The 17366-nt window shown below is 33.3% G+C and overlaps 2 protein-coding genes across 2 annotated transcripts; both read right to left on the minus strand.

Moving 5' to 3' along the window:
• Positions 1–3901: 3901 nt before the first annotated feature.
• Positions 3902–5914, minus strand: LOC122147961 (fatty acid-binding protein, adipocyte-like). The gene is made up of 4 exons (XM_042772202.1): positions 5006–5914; positions 4589–4764; positions 4340–4441; positions 3902–4081 (listed from the first exon to the last, which is right to left on the minus strand). Exons 1-4 carry the CDS (start codon positions 5076–5078, stop codon positions 4028–4030), a joined length of 405 nt encoding a protein of 134 aa, XP_042628136.1. The 5' UTR covers positions 5079–5914; the 3' UTR covers positions 3902–4027.
• A 2183-nt stretch (positions 5915–8097) lies between these two features.
• Positions 8098–14765, minus strand: LOC109063197 (stathmin-2-like). The gene is made up of 5 exons (XM_042772200.1): positions 14587–14765; positions 12398–12493; positions 11271–11446; positions 10878–11069; positions 8098–9517 (listed from the first exon to the last, which is right to left on the minus strand). The coding sequence occupies exons 1-5, from the start codon at positions 14603–14605 to the stop codon at positions 9458–9460; spliced, it is 543 nt and encodes a 180-aa protein (XP_042628134.1). The 5' UTR covers positions 14606–14765; the 3' UTR covers positions 8098–9457.
• Positions 14766–17366: the final 2601 nt, after the last annotated feature.

Here is a 17366-nt window from a genome sequence, read left to right on the forward strand (position 1 = left end):
TCAAAATAAAAGGCCCGTCAGGCGCGCCCCCGTTAGAAAAGTACCGAAAGCGCACGTAACGGAAAGGTGGTCTTCTTTTTAAGCATGACTTTTCGGAACGTAAGGTACTTTTCTACACAGAGCAGACAATCAAAAGTGTTACTAAGAAGCGAAATATTTTCAAAGTCTACGGTTTAATAAAATGTATTATAATTGTTTATTTTTATGACATCAGTTGCTAAAATATTTGATGACATCATTACATATGCAAAGTTAGCACAGTTTTAATGTAGACACAATAACTTTATTAATTATACTACACTATTTTGGCGGAAGTGGTTACTTTTAAGTGTTTCTAAAAGAAAATAATCTTTGCTTTTGCTTTGTATATATATAAAAAAATAATAATTAAATAGTAAATTAGATAAGTAAATTCCTTCCACTGCAGTGCAGGGTTACTGCGCGTTTGGCCAGTGTTATTTTATTAAATGTATTAATAATGTTGGACTATTTTATTAAATCATGATTATTTAATTAAATTCATTTGGCTATCAGCGTGCAGTATGCTCGTAATTTAGAAACAATCTAATCAAACTTTGAATTTACATACTATTTTTATTTGTAATAAAGTTTCTTTTATTGTTCCTTTAGCAATTAATGGGTAATAACGGTACAGATATTTGTTTTAAAGAGCATCTTTGCATGTCTGTAGGTGCCATAAAATGAATAAAAGATACGAAAGTCGTTACATCATGTATTAACTATTTTCTAATAAATATCACTGTTGCATCAAGTCTTTTACATCTTTTGCATCAAGTTTCGTCTTAAACCCAAATGGAAAGTATGACATCACTAGAATGTTCTCTTGCTCTTCAGATAATTATGACGCAATTAAACTAATTGACGGCTACACATTACAGAAAACAACCGTTCTGTTTCAAAATAAAAAGAAAGTTTAAAAGCAACTGTTTAACTGTGTGCATAACTCTGCATAATTTGCACCTAATTTAAATTTATTTAAGTGCATTTTAGAGAGCTTAGACTGAAAACATGATCATGCTGGTAATAAACACCAGATGTCAGTGTTGTAAGAAAAAAGTTATTAGTCATGGTTCAAGTTGAAAATACATCAAATGCATTCTATACTACATTTTACAGATGTTAGCTCATTAACTGAACTCTGTCTATAAGTTCTGTGGAAGCTGAGCTCTATTAAACTGCATGTAAGCTATACCCTTTCTTTAATATTCGTTTCTTCTGAACTTTAAGAGTACTTAAAGTATACTTCACACTGAAAGAGAAAAACATCAGTTTACCAGTGTCCTATTTAAGAAGGTTGAATGGATCTTAGGTGTCCAACATTACCGGATGTCACAGTTTGTCCTAATTTCACCTGTTGCAGACCCTTCACATTCAGTGCAGTATTAAAATAGCAAACATTTGCTTCTGATACATTCAGCAAGTTGTTGGTATTATATCAATAAAGCACTTATATCTATAAATCTCGTTTCGATTTTAAAAAGAAGTTTGAAATATTGTTTTAATGGGAAACGGTTTATATCTGTTCCACTGACAGTGACAGATAACACTTAATAACTTATAGACTAATTCAAATCAAACAGTGTGCTCCCAACTTTGCTGCAGAGTAATATTATCAAATTCCCTGAAATTTTAAGCTCATGGTAAAATTGAAGGACATTCCTAAAATGGTGTCCCTTGAAAGTAAAGTCTCGAAAACAATGGAGCATTGAGAGAAAATTCCACAGAAAAAATTCAGACTTAAATCTGTCTCATGACCCTATAAAGCTTGCATCGTTTGATATAACACTGACTGAAGCCATACAGAAATACAGCATTTTTGGGGAATTTATGCAAAGGAATAATTATTATTATTATTATTATTATTATTATTAAATAATATAAGAACAATTTGAAAAAACAATATCTTGACTATATAAAGCATGCATCATTTGACATAACACTGACTGAAACCGTACAGAAATACAGCACTTTTTGGAATATATGCAAAGGAATTATTATTATTGTTATTGAATAATATAAAAACAATTAAAAAAACAATACCATGACTCTTTAAAGCATGCATCATTTGATATAATAAGGACTGAAGCCGTACATAAATACAGCATTGTTTGGAATTTATGCAAAGTTATTATTTTTATTATTATTATTATTATTGAATAATATAAGAACAGTTTGAAAAAACAATATCTTGACTATATAAAGCATGCATCATTTGACATAACACTGACTGAAACTGTACAGAAATACAGATTTTTTTGGAATTTATGCAAAAGAATTATTATTATTGTTGTAATTAAATAATAAAAAAAAAAATTAAAAAACAATACCATGACTCTATAAAGCATGCATCATTTGATATAATAAGGACTGAAGCCATACAGAAATACATCATTGTTTGGAATTTATGCAAAGTTATTATAATTATTATTATTATTATTATTATTATTATTATTATTATTTTTATTATTATTTAAAAATTAGTATTGTAATTTTACTGTTTTTCTGTTATTTAAAGTTTAAGAAATATATTGACTATATAAAGCATGCATCATTTGACATAACACTGACTGAAACCGTACAGAAATACGGCATTTTTTGGAATTTATGCAAATTAATTATTATTATTATTATTATTATTATTATAAAATCAATAATACCCTATAAAACTTGCATTATTTGATATACCACTGTCTGAACAGAAATACATCATTTTTGGAATTTATGAGAAGGAATAATAATAATAATTATTATTATTATTATTATTACATAAAAAAAACAATACCCTATAAAGCTTGCATCATTTGATAGAACACTGACTGAAGCCGTACAGAAATTATTATTATTATTATTATTATTATTATTATTATTATTATATTTAAAAAAATATCATGAGCCTTTAAAGCTAATAATAATAATAATAATAATAAAATATTGGTTTCCAGAAAGCTAATTAAAAGCATATCAATGCACAATTCTTGCTGCTTCTCCTAAAACATTATTTGGTCACATTACACTTTCAGTCCTGCTGAATGCATATTAATCCTTATAAATAAAGCAAAATCCTCTTTCACACAACATGCTTTAATATAAATTGCATTATAATACTCATGAAGATTAGGATCACAAAAGAGGAATGTATATTTTAGAAGCAGAAGTTTGCCAGGAGCGCCTGGTCAGCCACTCCAGCTGCTAAAGTAGTGCTAATCCTGGGGTTATTGAGGTTATTAGACTCAGGAAACTATTGTGAACTGGACTGCTGAGGATTAACACATCACATGTTCACCAGGCACTAGGAGGTGGTGATGAATGCTGCTCGGATGATATCGTTTTACGCTTGCGATTGGATCTCAAGCGTCTTGCCATGGCAGCCATGCAAAGTGAAATTTAGGCTGTTTGAAGTTTATACAACAGATTAATGGAAGTCATTTTGCAAGGGAAACAGTATGAGGCAGGACTGTAGTCCTGTACTGCTGTGTAGCAGCACACACCTTACTTACAAGCTGCATGACAATTTCAGTTTAATAGCAACTGTATACATTTATTCTAGAGCGGCAATGTTGCATTGGCTGAGTCTGAGGAGAGAATGTGAAATCTGCATTGACTTCTGAACTTGTAGAGCTATACTGGATCTTTCTTGTAAGCTTAGTGATTAGCTCCTTATTGGGTACAAACACAAATGAAAGTGTCTGCTATTGTGTTATCTAATTATGTATATGCTGTGTGATGTAATAGTGTTACTCAGCTTGTAATTTCATTTAATTATTTTCCAATTCCTCAGCTCTTAGGTCACTCATTTCATTCTTATATAGGAACAAAATGTTTATATCCAATGAATCATCAGTCAACAAGTGTAGAGACATTTTATCTTTTTTATTATTTTATTATGTTTATAAAGCAAAAAATGATTGCAACCAAATTTTTCACATCAAATCAGTCAAATTCAACCATATTAAAATCTAATGAGGTCTTCAATTTGTCTTAAAGCCCAGAGTTTGTGCATCTTTCATCACACATCTTTCTCATATGTCCTGACAGCGACCACATCATCCATGATACATTTCTGAAGAAAAAGAGAGAGAGAGAGAGAGAGAGAGAGAGAGAGATAAGCAGCATGCTAAACAATGGAATGCAACACTGAAAAGCCTAATCAAATCTGATGTTTTTGTAATAAAATAAAATTAAAGGTAATTTATATATATATATATATATATATATATATATAGAGATATATATATATATATATATATATATATATATATATAATATATATATATATAAAGACTTGTTTTAATATTGTGCAGATGGCTTGTACACGTACCGCTATCATTTTGGAGTCTTGAATCTCTCTTTCAATTATTGTGGTCTTCCCCTCCCAAGTCTGCTTTTGAATAAGTTTACCATCTGCAAGGCTCATAGTAGTCTGAAGAGAATTAAGAAATAAAGGGAAATGTAATTATGCTTAAAAATAAAAACACACCCCCACACACACTTTTTAAAATACAGTAAAAATATTTGTTTTATTTATTTATCTGTTTGTTTGCCTATTTATTTATTTTTTAACCCTTACCCTGACTTTCCTGTCATCGGCTGTGGTCTCGTCAAATTCTTCATCTAAATTAAATTTGATTTCCAGGGTTTTGAAGGTAGTGACAGCTTTCATGGAGATGAACCCCTGCTCATCCACGGCGATCGCCAGACTGGGTTTTGCTAGGTTAGCCATTTGCCTAGAAGCAAATCCAGCACCTGTGTACAAATACATATATTTTGCCTGAAATACAATACAGACAATGCCATTGCTGATATTTCAACAGGTGTATGACTGTAATACAACTGGACAAAAAAATCGCATCCTGACATATTTAGATTTACTTGATTAAAAAAGCATGTTATATATGAATTCACGTATATATATATTGATTAAAAAAGCATGTTATATATGAATTCACGTATATATATAAAAACATTATTGTATATTCTGTCTTACCTACAGCCTTCATGTATTCATCAAAATTGTCACTTGAAGTCATTTTCCATTTACCAACGAATTGCTCCACCATTGTTTTTTCTATGTTCAGTATTTAATAAAAACAAAGAAATAACTGGATAATTACAACCCACGGCCGTTTACTTTTTAATATGTATATAAAGTGTTGCAAAAGCTCATATCAGAACAGAGGGAGATTTAAAGAGTGCACGGATAAGTGTCGCCGCTCACTGACCAATCAGTAACAACGCTGTGATATTTGAGAATTTGATTGGTTAAAAGATTTTGAAAGGGGAGGGCTTGATAGATCGATATTTGGATATTAGATTACGTCAAGGATATAAAACAAAGTTCTTTATAAGTAAAGTGGAAATGTGGATTATGCAAACAATAATGGTAATAATAATAGCAATGCGTTTAACTTGACATCTACAAGAGTTTTGAGTTTTGCTGAAGTATTGGGACTAACCTGATGCATCAAACGCCATCAGTCTACAGTAGTTTTGAGATGACAGACATCAAACGCAAAACTGGATCTTTGTTCTTTCTGTGTATTAACACTGACTTAACTGCTTAAATCTGCAGTGCACCTAATCTGTCCATTTATCCATGCACGACAACCCCACAGTAGTTGGTCCAAGTTTAGTGCAGAACAGAAACGGCGCCATCTGCTGATTATTAATAGTAAAGCAATTCTACAGTACACAGAATATACAGCAGCATTTTTGTAGTTCTGACGTTGAAGCAACACTACTGTATGTAAATGTTGGCGCTCTAGCGGTTAATAAACAGAACTGCACGCATCCCGCGGAAGAACATTCTAACCAGAGCTACATCTCCAAATTTATGTCTATGGCGATTCACGCAGGTATGTGTTACTCCGCAGCGGTGACGACCCGAACAGGCTACAATAGTCCAAAAATAATCACTTATTAAAAATGCACCGTAGTGATTTGGGATAAGACAAAAAGGCGGTTTGGTAGAATTATATACATTTTGCAAATTTTGAACACCGAAAAAGTTACATAGTGTTGCTTAAAAGAGCATAAAAGTGAGACAATGGGGCTTCTGTTTTTATTCACTTAGGATCAAAGCTGACATGTCAAACAAAAATAATGTTCATATTTGGTATTCAGTCTAAATCCGGTCAATGACATCACAAGCCACAATACAAATCCACAGCCATCTTCAGCCAAAAAATAATGATTAAATAATTTAATTCATCTTTTTTTTTTTCTTTTTTTTTTGTAGGATTAATTGAATTAATATTTGTCCTCCTAACATCCAAACCATGTATAACCCCTCCCGGCTCTAATGCAAATGCTGAGGTTCTGTAATAATAAAAAAAAACATAAATATTAATAAATAAATATTAATTTAAATATTCTGGATATAAATATTCCTTCAAATGATTTATTCATTGATTGTTTAAATGAAAATAAATATTTTCAGAAAAATATTTTTAGCTAATATTATTATATTTTGATTTATTTAATTACATAACCCCTTCATGCATTTTCATCTGTCTCCAAGGCAACAGTGCAGACCTAAACATGTTTGGAGCGCAGGTGCATTGGCATGGAGCTCAGTTGCAATTATTAATTAATTAAACACAGACATTACTTCCCCTTAATTAGTCATGTAGACGCTGTTGTCCAATCACTGATTTACCAGATGACTCCATTAATAATTCATAACAAGCAGATGGATTGTAAATAGTCCTTAAAAAAAGGTGTTAGCATCTGCAGCAAATAAGATTTACTAGTACTTATGTCTGTGTGACAAGTTAATTTACTCCCTTCACAAACAATGTGTAGTGCAGCACATAAAAATAGTACAGAGACTTTGGGATCCCAGTGGAGTTTATATATAAATATATAATTATGTAAATGTATAATTAAGCTGTGACCGGAAATTCAGAATGAAACCATAGTGGAGTACACAAAATCACAAAGGTCTTTGTCGAAAGTGGAACAAGAATTAGTTTAAAGAATCTGTAGAGAGTGGAAATAGGAGAAAAAAAGAAGAAAATGTAGAGCAATAAGAGGCTTCTTGCAGAGGACTGATCGTGTTATTGCTTGTTCTGCTGCAGTAGCAGGGCTGAATCAATTACTGCCTACCACATATTTTCCCACGGGCTGAAAGCTGCTGAAACAGCTGGTGCAGTTCGTATCAATGTGGACAGAAAAACCTATCAAAAGGTTTTATGAATATATAAAAGAAAAGAAAAAAAGATTATTTGCCAGAATGCTTTGGGATATAAATTATATTAGGATAATCTATCATATAAGACATTACAATACGGATAATTATACTATATGTATGCTTTAAATGTTTTATAATTTAGTTTATATTATAAGTTTTTATATTATATAGAAATAGTTTCAATACAGAAACAATAGTCATTCAAATGTAACATAATAATCTAACATATGACAACAGAAAGCAGATATACATCTATTTATCTTTAAATGTAACAATAATAGTCATTAAAATATACTGTAACATTCATTCAAAGCAAACATATGTGCATTTAAAGCTAATAAAAAACCAATGAATGGTTAAAATACCACTGGGTGCAAGGACAGAAAATTACAAAGCTAAAAGTAAAGATATAATATATTTGAAATATATTTTATATTAATAAATAAATACAATTATAAAAATTTTAATATATGTATAATAGCACAATATGGCTCTGTTTTTATGCTTCTGAGAACATTGTTTTATGGTATTAATTTCTTCTTCTCACTAGTTTGCTGAGAAGTGAATTGGCAAGAGGAGATTTGAGTGGGTGAACTGGGATTCATTTCTTTGTTTTACACCATCTGTGAGTAATATAAATGATGAATAGTCCTAACTATTAATTGCAAGCATATTTTTATCTAAACATTTTTATATATATATATATATAGAAAAGATTTAGTAGATATTTGACCTGTTCACCGCAACTTACATAAGCTTGAAAAGATAGATTACACACATTATGTTCTCAAGCGAATTACATTAATAAGCTTAGCCCACGTGTTATAACAGGTTTACTGTCATCTGCTGGTGAAGCGCTGGAATGACATTAACAACACAGTAAACCATTTTCACAGAACCCCAAACCTTTATTTTCACCACACAGAAATGAGAGGGGGAAAAGACAATTTTGGCAGCCGAAGACACTTCAAGCATATTTATAGAGGAGACAGTGATCTGAAAAACAAATCCGAATAAAATCATAATCATTCGGTGCATATTCTGCATCTGCCTATCACTTCACGTCCAAAGAGAAAGGACACAAATGCTCAGTCAGCCTAACGTGGACACACACACACACACATGTACTCACTCCAATCGCACGAAAATAAACCACACGTTAAAGGCTGTAGTTGGGAGTATATGAGGATACATTCCGCTGGTTAAGATGTTACCTATTTTATAAAGCCATACAGATGTCAGAACATTCAGAGAGATACGTCTCCCTTAATTACACCGCTGCACTAATGAAGATTCTACTCCTGCTAGAGACAGATGACAAACATCAGCCTTGAGTGCTGAAGGCCTGAATCAATCTAAGGGAATGGGGCAGGTCAACGAAAAGAAAAACCTCGCTCATACGGAGCAACAGGATAGAAAACATTTGTACTCTACCGCAGGCTATGTCAAGCTGTCTAGACTCTAGTCCAAAGGGTCCAGAAAGGGTGCAGTGTTTCCAAACGTCAGCCAACAAAAGAGTACGTTTGCAAATGTAGACATGCAGATGTGCGTAACATTTCAAGAACGAGATATTTCATTTTACATAAGGAATATTACGCATAGAAACTAAAATACAGAAATTCAGAGAAGATTTTTTTGTTTATAAATGAAACACTATTAACGTTTTTATGTTTCAGTACTCATATTTCAAGCTATTTGCTCAGGAAAATGTCTTGATCATGCTGTATATAAACGTAAGTGCACTATATATTTATGAGTTTGGGTAGGTTTGCGTTTTAAAATGTAAATCTGGGGCCTGAGCACTGAAGCGTTCTGCATTCTTCACAATTACATCAAACTTCACATCATTTAACACTGCAAACGCAAGCGGGCAGCTTACTCACAACATCAAAAACCTTTCACATGGTCAAAGCAGACGGGCCTGAACCAAAACAACTGAGAAATAGACAAATGATAATGAATGAATTAACATAATGTAGATTTGATTTGCTATCATTCAATCTGAAAGACAGAGAGAAAGAAAGAGAGAGAGAGAGTGAGAGATAAAAAAAGATGTGTTTACAAAAGAATACTTGTGTCTTCCCATTACTCTATGAAATCAAGCAAGACCGTTCAAACTGTATACGGGTGTGATACTAGTTGTTCTGATTGGTTTTCACCAGTGGTTGTGTGTGAGTGTGTGTGAGCAGGATAAGGTGACAGGTTGGCTGATGAAGGGTTTGGATGAGGAGGAAGAGGAGGATAACTTCACGCTATTAGTTCTTCCCTCAGCTCCTTGTTCCTGCGGACAATTGTAGCATGTCGCTCCTAAAGAGAGTCAAAACAAACAGAGTATCACATAGCCTACATCATAATTCTGATGATCAATTTAAGACTGGAAAGTGCTTATAATAAATATATCAATAATAAAAAATACCTAACTACGGCTGCCAATTCAATGTGTTAATTTGGTGCAAGTAAATTTGCCCCACCCGGTGTGATGTAGTCTATTGGAATGCAGTCATATGCCCCTAAAATTCAAGATCTGAAGGCAAAAAAATGCCCCTGGATGGGTTTTTGTCTCATATTTATATCATAGTTTTTTTAAATTGGGAAGGGTTTTTTTTTTTAAATATATGTGCGAGTGTGGATGTGTTATTTATTTTGAGTAACAGTTCAATAATCAAAAAGTTAATTTTCTGTTAAAATGTAGGCACAATATTGTCTTGATCAATTTTACAAACGAAAAACGTTCCAAGCAAAGCCACAGCAGAACTGCTCCTTTCCAAGCGACACACAGCGGTGTTTCATTACTGAATAAATCCAAGTGTTTGAAAGAATTGATTGAACCAATGAATCAGTGAACTATTCATAAAGACTGTTACTTGCTTCGATTTCTGAATGAATCAGCCGTTTGAACGAACCAGTTGATTCGTTGAATGATTGAATGACTCACTCACTCACTAAGACAGTGAACTGCTGCCACCTACTGGCGGTTTTTAGTTTCATATTAAGAGTACCCTTTCATTTTTGTAATGTCTATTCAATGCTTTTCTCATTCTACTCCATAATGACACAAATTATCTTTTGGGGACTAATTTCTTACACAAAACTGATGTCTGATTAATTTGTGATTAATTAGATTAATTAATCGGCACATTATTTAATCTAATTAATTAGACAAAAAATGTTAAACGCTTGACAACTCTTATAATATATAACTCTTATAATACATAATTAAAATTTTGGAAAATTGTCAAATTAAACATTAAAAGAAATATTTAAAAATTACATTTTAAAATAATAAAAAATAAACAATATTTGCAATAAAATATGTTTATAAAACCATATATATTCATAATTACCCAATGTTCTAATAATTTTTAATAAAAATAATACATAAAATCTAACTGTTTTGCTGGACAATTGCAGCATTTTGCTCCTAAAAGGGGCAATACATATAATGCGATAAATTTTATAATTAAACACTAAAATTTTTTTTAATAATTATAACATATAATGTGTTTAAAACTTAATATATTCAATCAATTATATATATATATATATATATATATATTTTTGATGTTTTTTGAAATTTTTAAACAATATTTAGTCATAATTACTTAATATTTCAATTCTTCTTGAATATATATATAAATAATATACAAAGTCGAACCGTTTTGCTCACCTTCTCTAGCAGGCGTTCCATCATGGCTGCCAGGTAGGCCTCACGGTTTTCCTTGTTCTGCTCCATCTTCAGAATCAGCTTTTCCTCTGCCATCTTGCTGAAGTTGCTGTTTTCCTCCATGGCTTTGAGCAGCACATCCCTCTCGTGCTCACGTTTCTCAGCCAGAGCTCTGAGCACCTGAGCTTCCTGGGACTGTTGGGGAAAGTCATTAAATGCATAAACATCCAAACATAAAGGCATGAAAGGGAATATAGTTCCTGAAGGTTAAATAGATGCTAATGTGCTTGACCAATATTTATTGATTCATTGTTTCATGTACATTTGTCTGTATTAATAAAACGGTTAGCTTTATAGTTACAGCTATTACAATTTGATTCATTCAGTTCCACTGACCCTCCTGCGGTTCTCAGCAGCCTCCAGCTTCTTCTGGATGTCCTCCAGTGACATATCCCTCTTCTTTGGAGGAGAGGTGATGCTGTGGGCCACTTCTGACACCGGTGTGGGAGGTTTCAGAATCACCTCGAAGGCCTGGCCTGAGGCCCTTTTGTTTATTGGCTTTACTTCCATATCTACAAGACAACGATCAATGTCAAATGACCGTACTTAATAAAATGCTTTAGTACATCACAATTGTGGCAAAAAAGTCATAATTATGAGACAAAAAATGAGATACTAAGTCATAATTATGAGAAAAAGGTCAAAATGATGACATATGTCATAATTATGACTTTTTTTGTCATTATTTTTGACTGTTATTTCAACCTGATCTCATAAATACTTACTCTTACAGACTTAATTCAACATTTATTTCAATTATGATTTATGACTTGATTTTTGGTATAATTTTAACTCTTTATGTCTTAATTATGGTTTACCAAATCATGATTTTTTTCTTTCTTTTTTTCAAAAATACGATACTTCATGTTTCTAATACTGTTTACTGTCATAAATTTAAGAGCATAATTAATCAAGATTCTGATTAGGAAACAATCAATATTTTAAATACTTTCTTGTATTTATTGTCATAAAAAGTTGAATTTGACATACTATGTCATAATTAGGACATGACTTTTTTTTTTTTTGCCTTGAGTATAAATATGATTCAGCGTTTCACAATTTGACTTTTTATGTCATAATTTCAGCTTTTTTATATCAAAATTGATTTTTTTTTATCTCAGTTTTGACTTTTTGTCATAATAATGATTTACCAACGCATGAATTTGTTTTCTTACATATCAGAAATGGGCTTCAAATATAATTTATGTTTTAAAGACTTAACGTTTTCATAAACTTAAGAGCATAATCAATCAAGACTCTGAAACAAGTAATAATTACCATTTTAAATATTTGTATTTATTTATAATTATATAACATCTTATATTTATTAATTTTTGTTTTGAAACTTTTTTATAGCATTTTTATATTTATGATATAAAATATCAGTCACAGCCTATTTATTTCATATATATATATATAGTATTATACTGCTTCAAATCAAACTGATTAGTTCTCTCACTTACCTTCAAACTCACAGACAAGGTTGTTGCGTGTCTGTTGGCTGAAGCAGGAGCAAATGAGCGAGAGCATGGACAGCTCCTTCATCTTCTCCTTGTATGCTGGAACAACACATAATTGGCTTCTTGTTAGTGTACACACATCCACTACTCGAGCACAAATGTGCTGAAGTTTACAGGTCAGAGCATATTGCCCCGTCTCTACAGCTCTTCAGAGGTATATTACATACCCTGCACTTCAATTTATACGCTTCATCTCTGAGTGTGTTTCTATGATGCTTCAACTCAGTGACTGATCAACTCTGCTACTTTAGCTGATTTTTGAAAGGCTATGATTATCATTACAGCGGTGAACAATGTAAAAAGTGGGTTTAAATAGTTGAATATCAGGAATTAAGTAAACAAGATTAAAAATGTAGGAAATTTTCCAACACTAGCAATATACACCAATAAAAAACTGGTGCAGAATTTATTTAGAAACAATTATTACTCAGAAATTGCTAGTAAATTTCATAAAGATACGGCAAGTAACGTTGAATTTTAACCAATGGAATTTTAAGTAGAAAGACTGAAATACTATTTTCTTGTATTTTTTTTTTTAAACCAACTGGAATACTGCTAGAAAATCCCTGAAAACTCACTTTAGCACAAATGGAGTTTACGGAGAGTCTTTTTCTACATTCAAACAAATGGAGCTTGCAGACTCATGAAAAATGCAGGAGGCACACTAATGAAACTTCCCATTTCCTGCCCTCTGTAGCGTTTTATAGATTATAAGCACATCTAACAGCCCATTAGCTAGAAAATTACCATCACAGACCATGCAGACTAGGACACACTAAACAAGTGTAACAAAATAAAAAAAATAATGCAAATATGATAGTCGTCAATTAGTTAATCTAAGATAAGACATGAATCCCATACTTTCTATGTCCAAATCACAGGCAGGAGCTATTTCCTGCCAGGGTCACATACTGGTGTCCACACAGTGTCAATACTTCTGTGTCCGGTGCTGCAAAGGCCACCATGTGCAGCATCCCACTGCTGCAGGGCTGGCCGGTCTCCCAGTCTGCGTCCGTTCAGCCGCCTGCAACTCCTCTGCTATTCTTATTAATATCAACAACCAGGCCCACAGCACAGGAGCCTTACACTGATCAATAAATCCTCACAGAACAGGCCCCCGATAGATTCAGAAAGGTGACTTTACAACTTCAGTCATTTTGCAGGCTACCCGGAATCCAAAAATACATAAATAAAAATCACAGTGAAATCCGCCCATGCCATCTGGTCATGAAATGACTCCACAACAAAATATAGGTGGATTTTACTTTGGTAAAAAAAAAAAAACACAATAGATTAGAAATTTTTATATTTTATTCTATTTTAAATAGTTAAAAATGACTCAAACCATAGCCATGCCAATGTGTTATTGATGTTGTTATTTTTAAACAGTACTATGCATGTAATGAATGAGCTAGGCCTGTGTGTTATATCTCACATGAGCCTTATAAGATGGTTTCTGAATGCATAAAAAAGCTAATTAAAAATAAAATGGAGTGTGAATGAAAATCTGTCACCTTGGTATCCCTGATGCCAGCACTCTGACTTCATGTCTATAAAACAAGGACGATGCCATCCACAAGAAAAAGGGTGCTCTAATTGTCTTTATTATTCCATATAAAGCAAGAATCGCTGGTTAAATGTGAGTTCTTGAAGGAAATGCTCCATGAGGAGGTATCTGTGGGGGGTTATGGCTAGATTGTCTGGGCTGTGTTTCTTGGGTGCGGTCTTTCTGCATTATGATGCGAGGCAGCAGGAGCAGGTGCGCCATCGCCAATCATCAAACATAAATACATGTCACTGCTGAGAATTTTACGTACGATATTTATTTCAATTCATAATACGAATGACATTCGCTTCGGCTATAAACTAGCCTACATAAATACGGGGGGAAAAAAACGCATTGTATAATGCCTCCGATAACGCAGATTCTGGTCGTATATAATGTAGTGTACGCACGAATAAGCTATAAATATTATAAGAAACATGTTAATATACGCATTGTATATGTCGTACATGCACCGTACAGTTTGGCATGGTATAACGCTTTGCACTGACAGACTCCGTCTCCATTAATACGTTTACAAATGCAACAATGGATTAAGATGACAAGTGAAGAAATGCGCAGCACGTACCGATAGCTGTTTTGGCCATGGTGTCCTTTCTTGAATCTGTATTAGTTTCCACAATGGTCGAGGTTTGTGCCAGTGGCGTTGAGAGCGGAGGATGCTTAAGGCACTGAGTCAGCAGAGCACAATGAGGAGCGCGGAGGGATGTGAGGAATGGGAGCGGCTGACTTATGATCAAGTGCGCGCAACAGCAGATTGGCCACCGGCAGCGCTTCACTTCACTGACGTGTGGAAGGAGGAAGGAGGGGAAAAATCTGGCATGCATATAATCTTCCAATCTTAGCGTCGTGTGTGGTTACACATACAGGCATACAGTGGGTATAGAAAGTAATCAGCCCCTTTTAAAATAATCACATTATGTTTCGTTGCAATGAAGACGGATAGTTTTTGTTTAATCCAGGTGTATTTACTCAGTGCAACTTATAACAGCCAAGTGAGATATATAACACCATGTCAGAATTATTATTATTATTATTATTTGTTAAACAGAATCAGTGAGTTGGAAAAAGGATCACCCCCTTGTGTCAGTATTTTGTTGAACCACCTTTAATTACAGAGCTTAATCTGTTGGGATTTGTCTCTACTAACTTTGTACATCTAGACTCACTCTTCTTTGCAGAACTGCTCAAGTTAGATTTGATGGTGAGCATTTATGGACTGCAGTCTTCAAGTCATTCCACAGATTTTCAATGAGGGTTAAGTCTGGGCTCTGATTGGGTCATGCAAGGACATTCACCTGTTTCTCCTTCAACCACTGTGTGCTCAGTTTTGCTGTGTGCTTTGGGTCATTGTCATGTTTGAAGGAAACCTTCTTCCCACTGACAACTTTCTGGTAGAGGGCAGCAGATTTCCCTCAAGAATTTGAGGGTATTTTGCACCATCTGTTTTTTCTTCTATCCTGACAAGTGCTGCAGTCCCTGCTGCAGAGAAACAGCCTCATAACAAGATATTACCACCTCCATCCTTTACTGTAGGAATGGTATTATTTGGATGGTACTGAATCTCCGTCACACATTGTTTGGTGTCAAGGCCAAACAATTCAATTTTAGTCTTATCTGCCTCAGGATCTTCAAGGTGATCTTCAAGCTCAGTCATGACTGCAGGTGGCCTTTCTTGAGGAGTGGCTTTTTTTCTTGCAACCCTCCCATACAGCCCACATTTGAGGAGAATTTGTGATATTGTTGCTCACATGCACACAATGACCACTCTTTGTCATAAATTCCTGCAACTGCTTCAGAGTTGCTATAGGTCTCTGACCAGTTAAAATGATGTCATCATTTACTCTTCATTTACCCTCAAGTTCTTCTGCTGAATACAAAAGAAGATATTTTGAAGAATGTTGGTAGCCAAACAGTTTGCATTAGCCTCTGACTTCCACAATATGGAAAAAAAATTACTATGGAAGTCAATGGCTACCATCAGCTTATATTTTTATAAGCCAGTTACTCACTGTATGGACAAGCCACTTCAGGACCAAATGTTGGTTTAAAAGAGATGTGTTTGAGTAATTTTTCATACAATAATTTGAGTAACAGGGTTGAATAGTTTAGATTGGTAAATGCAACCAATTTTGTTTAAACACTGAGATGGAGGAATGAGTTTATTTACTTGTCTTATATGCTGTGCAAAGGGTGCAAATGATTTATTTGAGTGTCAAACTTAAAGAATGTTTAAAGAATGTTGGAAGACATTTTTGTAATTGGGAAATCATTCAGCAAAATGTTAAAATACGAAATTGTATGAATTGATGATAATTGTTAGATACAATCATGAATATAAAAACCACCATTCTAATAAAAAAAGACTAAAATTTATGCAGCAAAATGTGTCACATGAATACTAACATAAATGCTTTCAAGGCAACTCAGCTGTGTCTGAGTTTCGGCCTTAAGTTTCACCCAAAAATGATAAATATGCTTTCAATTTACTAAACCTCACACCATCCGAGGTGTAGATGAGTTTATTTCTTTATCTGAACATATTTGGAGAAATTTATCATTACATCACTTCCTCACCAATGGATCCTCTGCAGTAAATGGGTGCCGTCAGAATGAAAGTTCAAACAGCTGATAAAATCATCACAATAATCCACAAGTAATCCACACGACTCCAATCCATCACAAAATGTCTTTTAAAGAGCAAATCTTTGTGTTTGTAAGAAACAAATCCATCCTTAAGACGTTTTAATTTTAAATGGTAGCATCTGGCCAAAATACCAGTTAATAATTCTTAACGTTTCCTCCAGTGGAAAAAGTCCATGCACTGTTGTCCTCTCAAATCAAAATCCACAGGAAACTGTTTTGGACTGTTTTTCCCACTGCTTGCAAATGGTGCTTGATCTGTTCATATTTCTCTCCTGATTCAGACAAGATTAAGTTTTCACTGGAGAAAGTTATTTTATAGATAGAGGACTAAAGGTTAAAAAAAAGTCATGATGGATTTGTTTATTACACTTTCAACTTGTCGATTATTGTTTTTATCAGCTGTTTGAACTCTCATTCTGATGGCACCCATTCACTGCAGAGGATCCATTGGTGAGTAAGTGATGTAATGATAAATTTCTCCAGATATGTTCAGATGAAGAAACAAATTCATCTACATCTTGGATGGTGTGAGGTTGAGTAAATTTTAAGCAAATTTCCTATTTTTTGGGTGAATTATTCCTTTGATATTCTTTATTACATCTGCTTATTTTAATATTCTAATGTTCCTAATTGACCTTGATATTGACTTTTCATATACTAATGTTGACACATTGTTAACACGTTCCACACAGTATTTATTTA

Source organism: Cyprinus carpio, chromosome A16 (assembly GCF_018340385.1).
Source record: "Cyprinus carpio isolate SPL01 chromosome A16, ASM1834038v1, whole genome shotgun sequence".
In the NCBI taxonomy this organism is placed as follows: Eukaryota; Metazoa; Chordata; class Actinopteri; order Cypriniformes; family Cyprinidae; genus Cyprinus; species Cyprinus carpio.

What these genes read in the sequence shown, in the direction of transcription:
- LOC109063197 (XM_042772200.1), bottom strand. An exon ending in CCTTGTCTGTGAGTTTGAAG is followed by an intron (nt 11,447 to 12,397) that starts GTAAGTGAGAGA and finishes GTTGTCTTGTAG; the next exon opens with ATATGGAAGTAAAGCCAATA. An exon ending in CTGCTGAGAACCGCAGGAGG is followed by an intron (nt 11,070 to 11,270) that starts GTCAGTGGAACT and finishes TTTCCCCAACAG; the next exon opens with TCCCAGGAAGCTCAGGTGCT.
- LOC122147961 (XM_042772202.1), bottom strand. Translation starts at nt 5,078, where the DNA reads ATGGTGGAGCAATTCGTTGGTAAATGGAAAATGACTTCAAGTGACAAT. An exon ending in TGAATACATGAAGGCTGTAG is followed by an intron (nt 4,765 to 5,005) that starts GTAAGACAGAAT and finishes ATTTGTACACAG; the next exon opens with GTGCTGGATTTGCTTCTAGG. An exon ending in AAGACTCCAAAATGATAGCG is followed by an intron (nt 4,082 to 4,339) that starts GTACGTGTACAA and finishes CTTTTTCTTCAG; the next exon opens with AAATGTATCATGGATGATGT.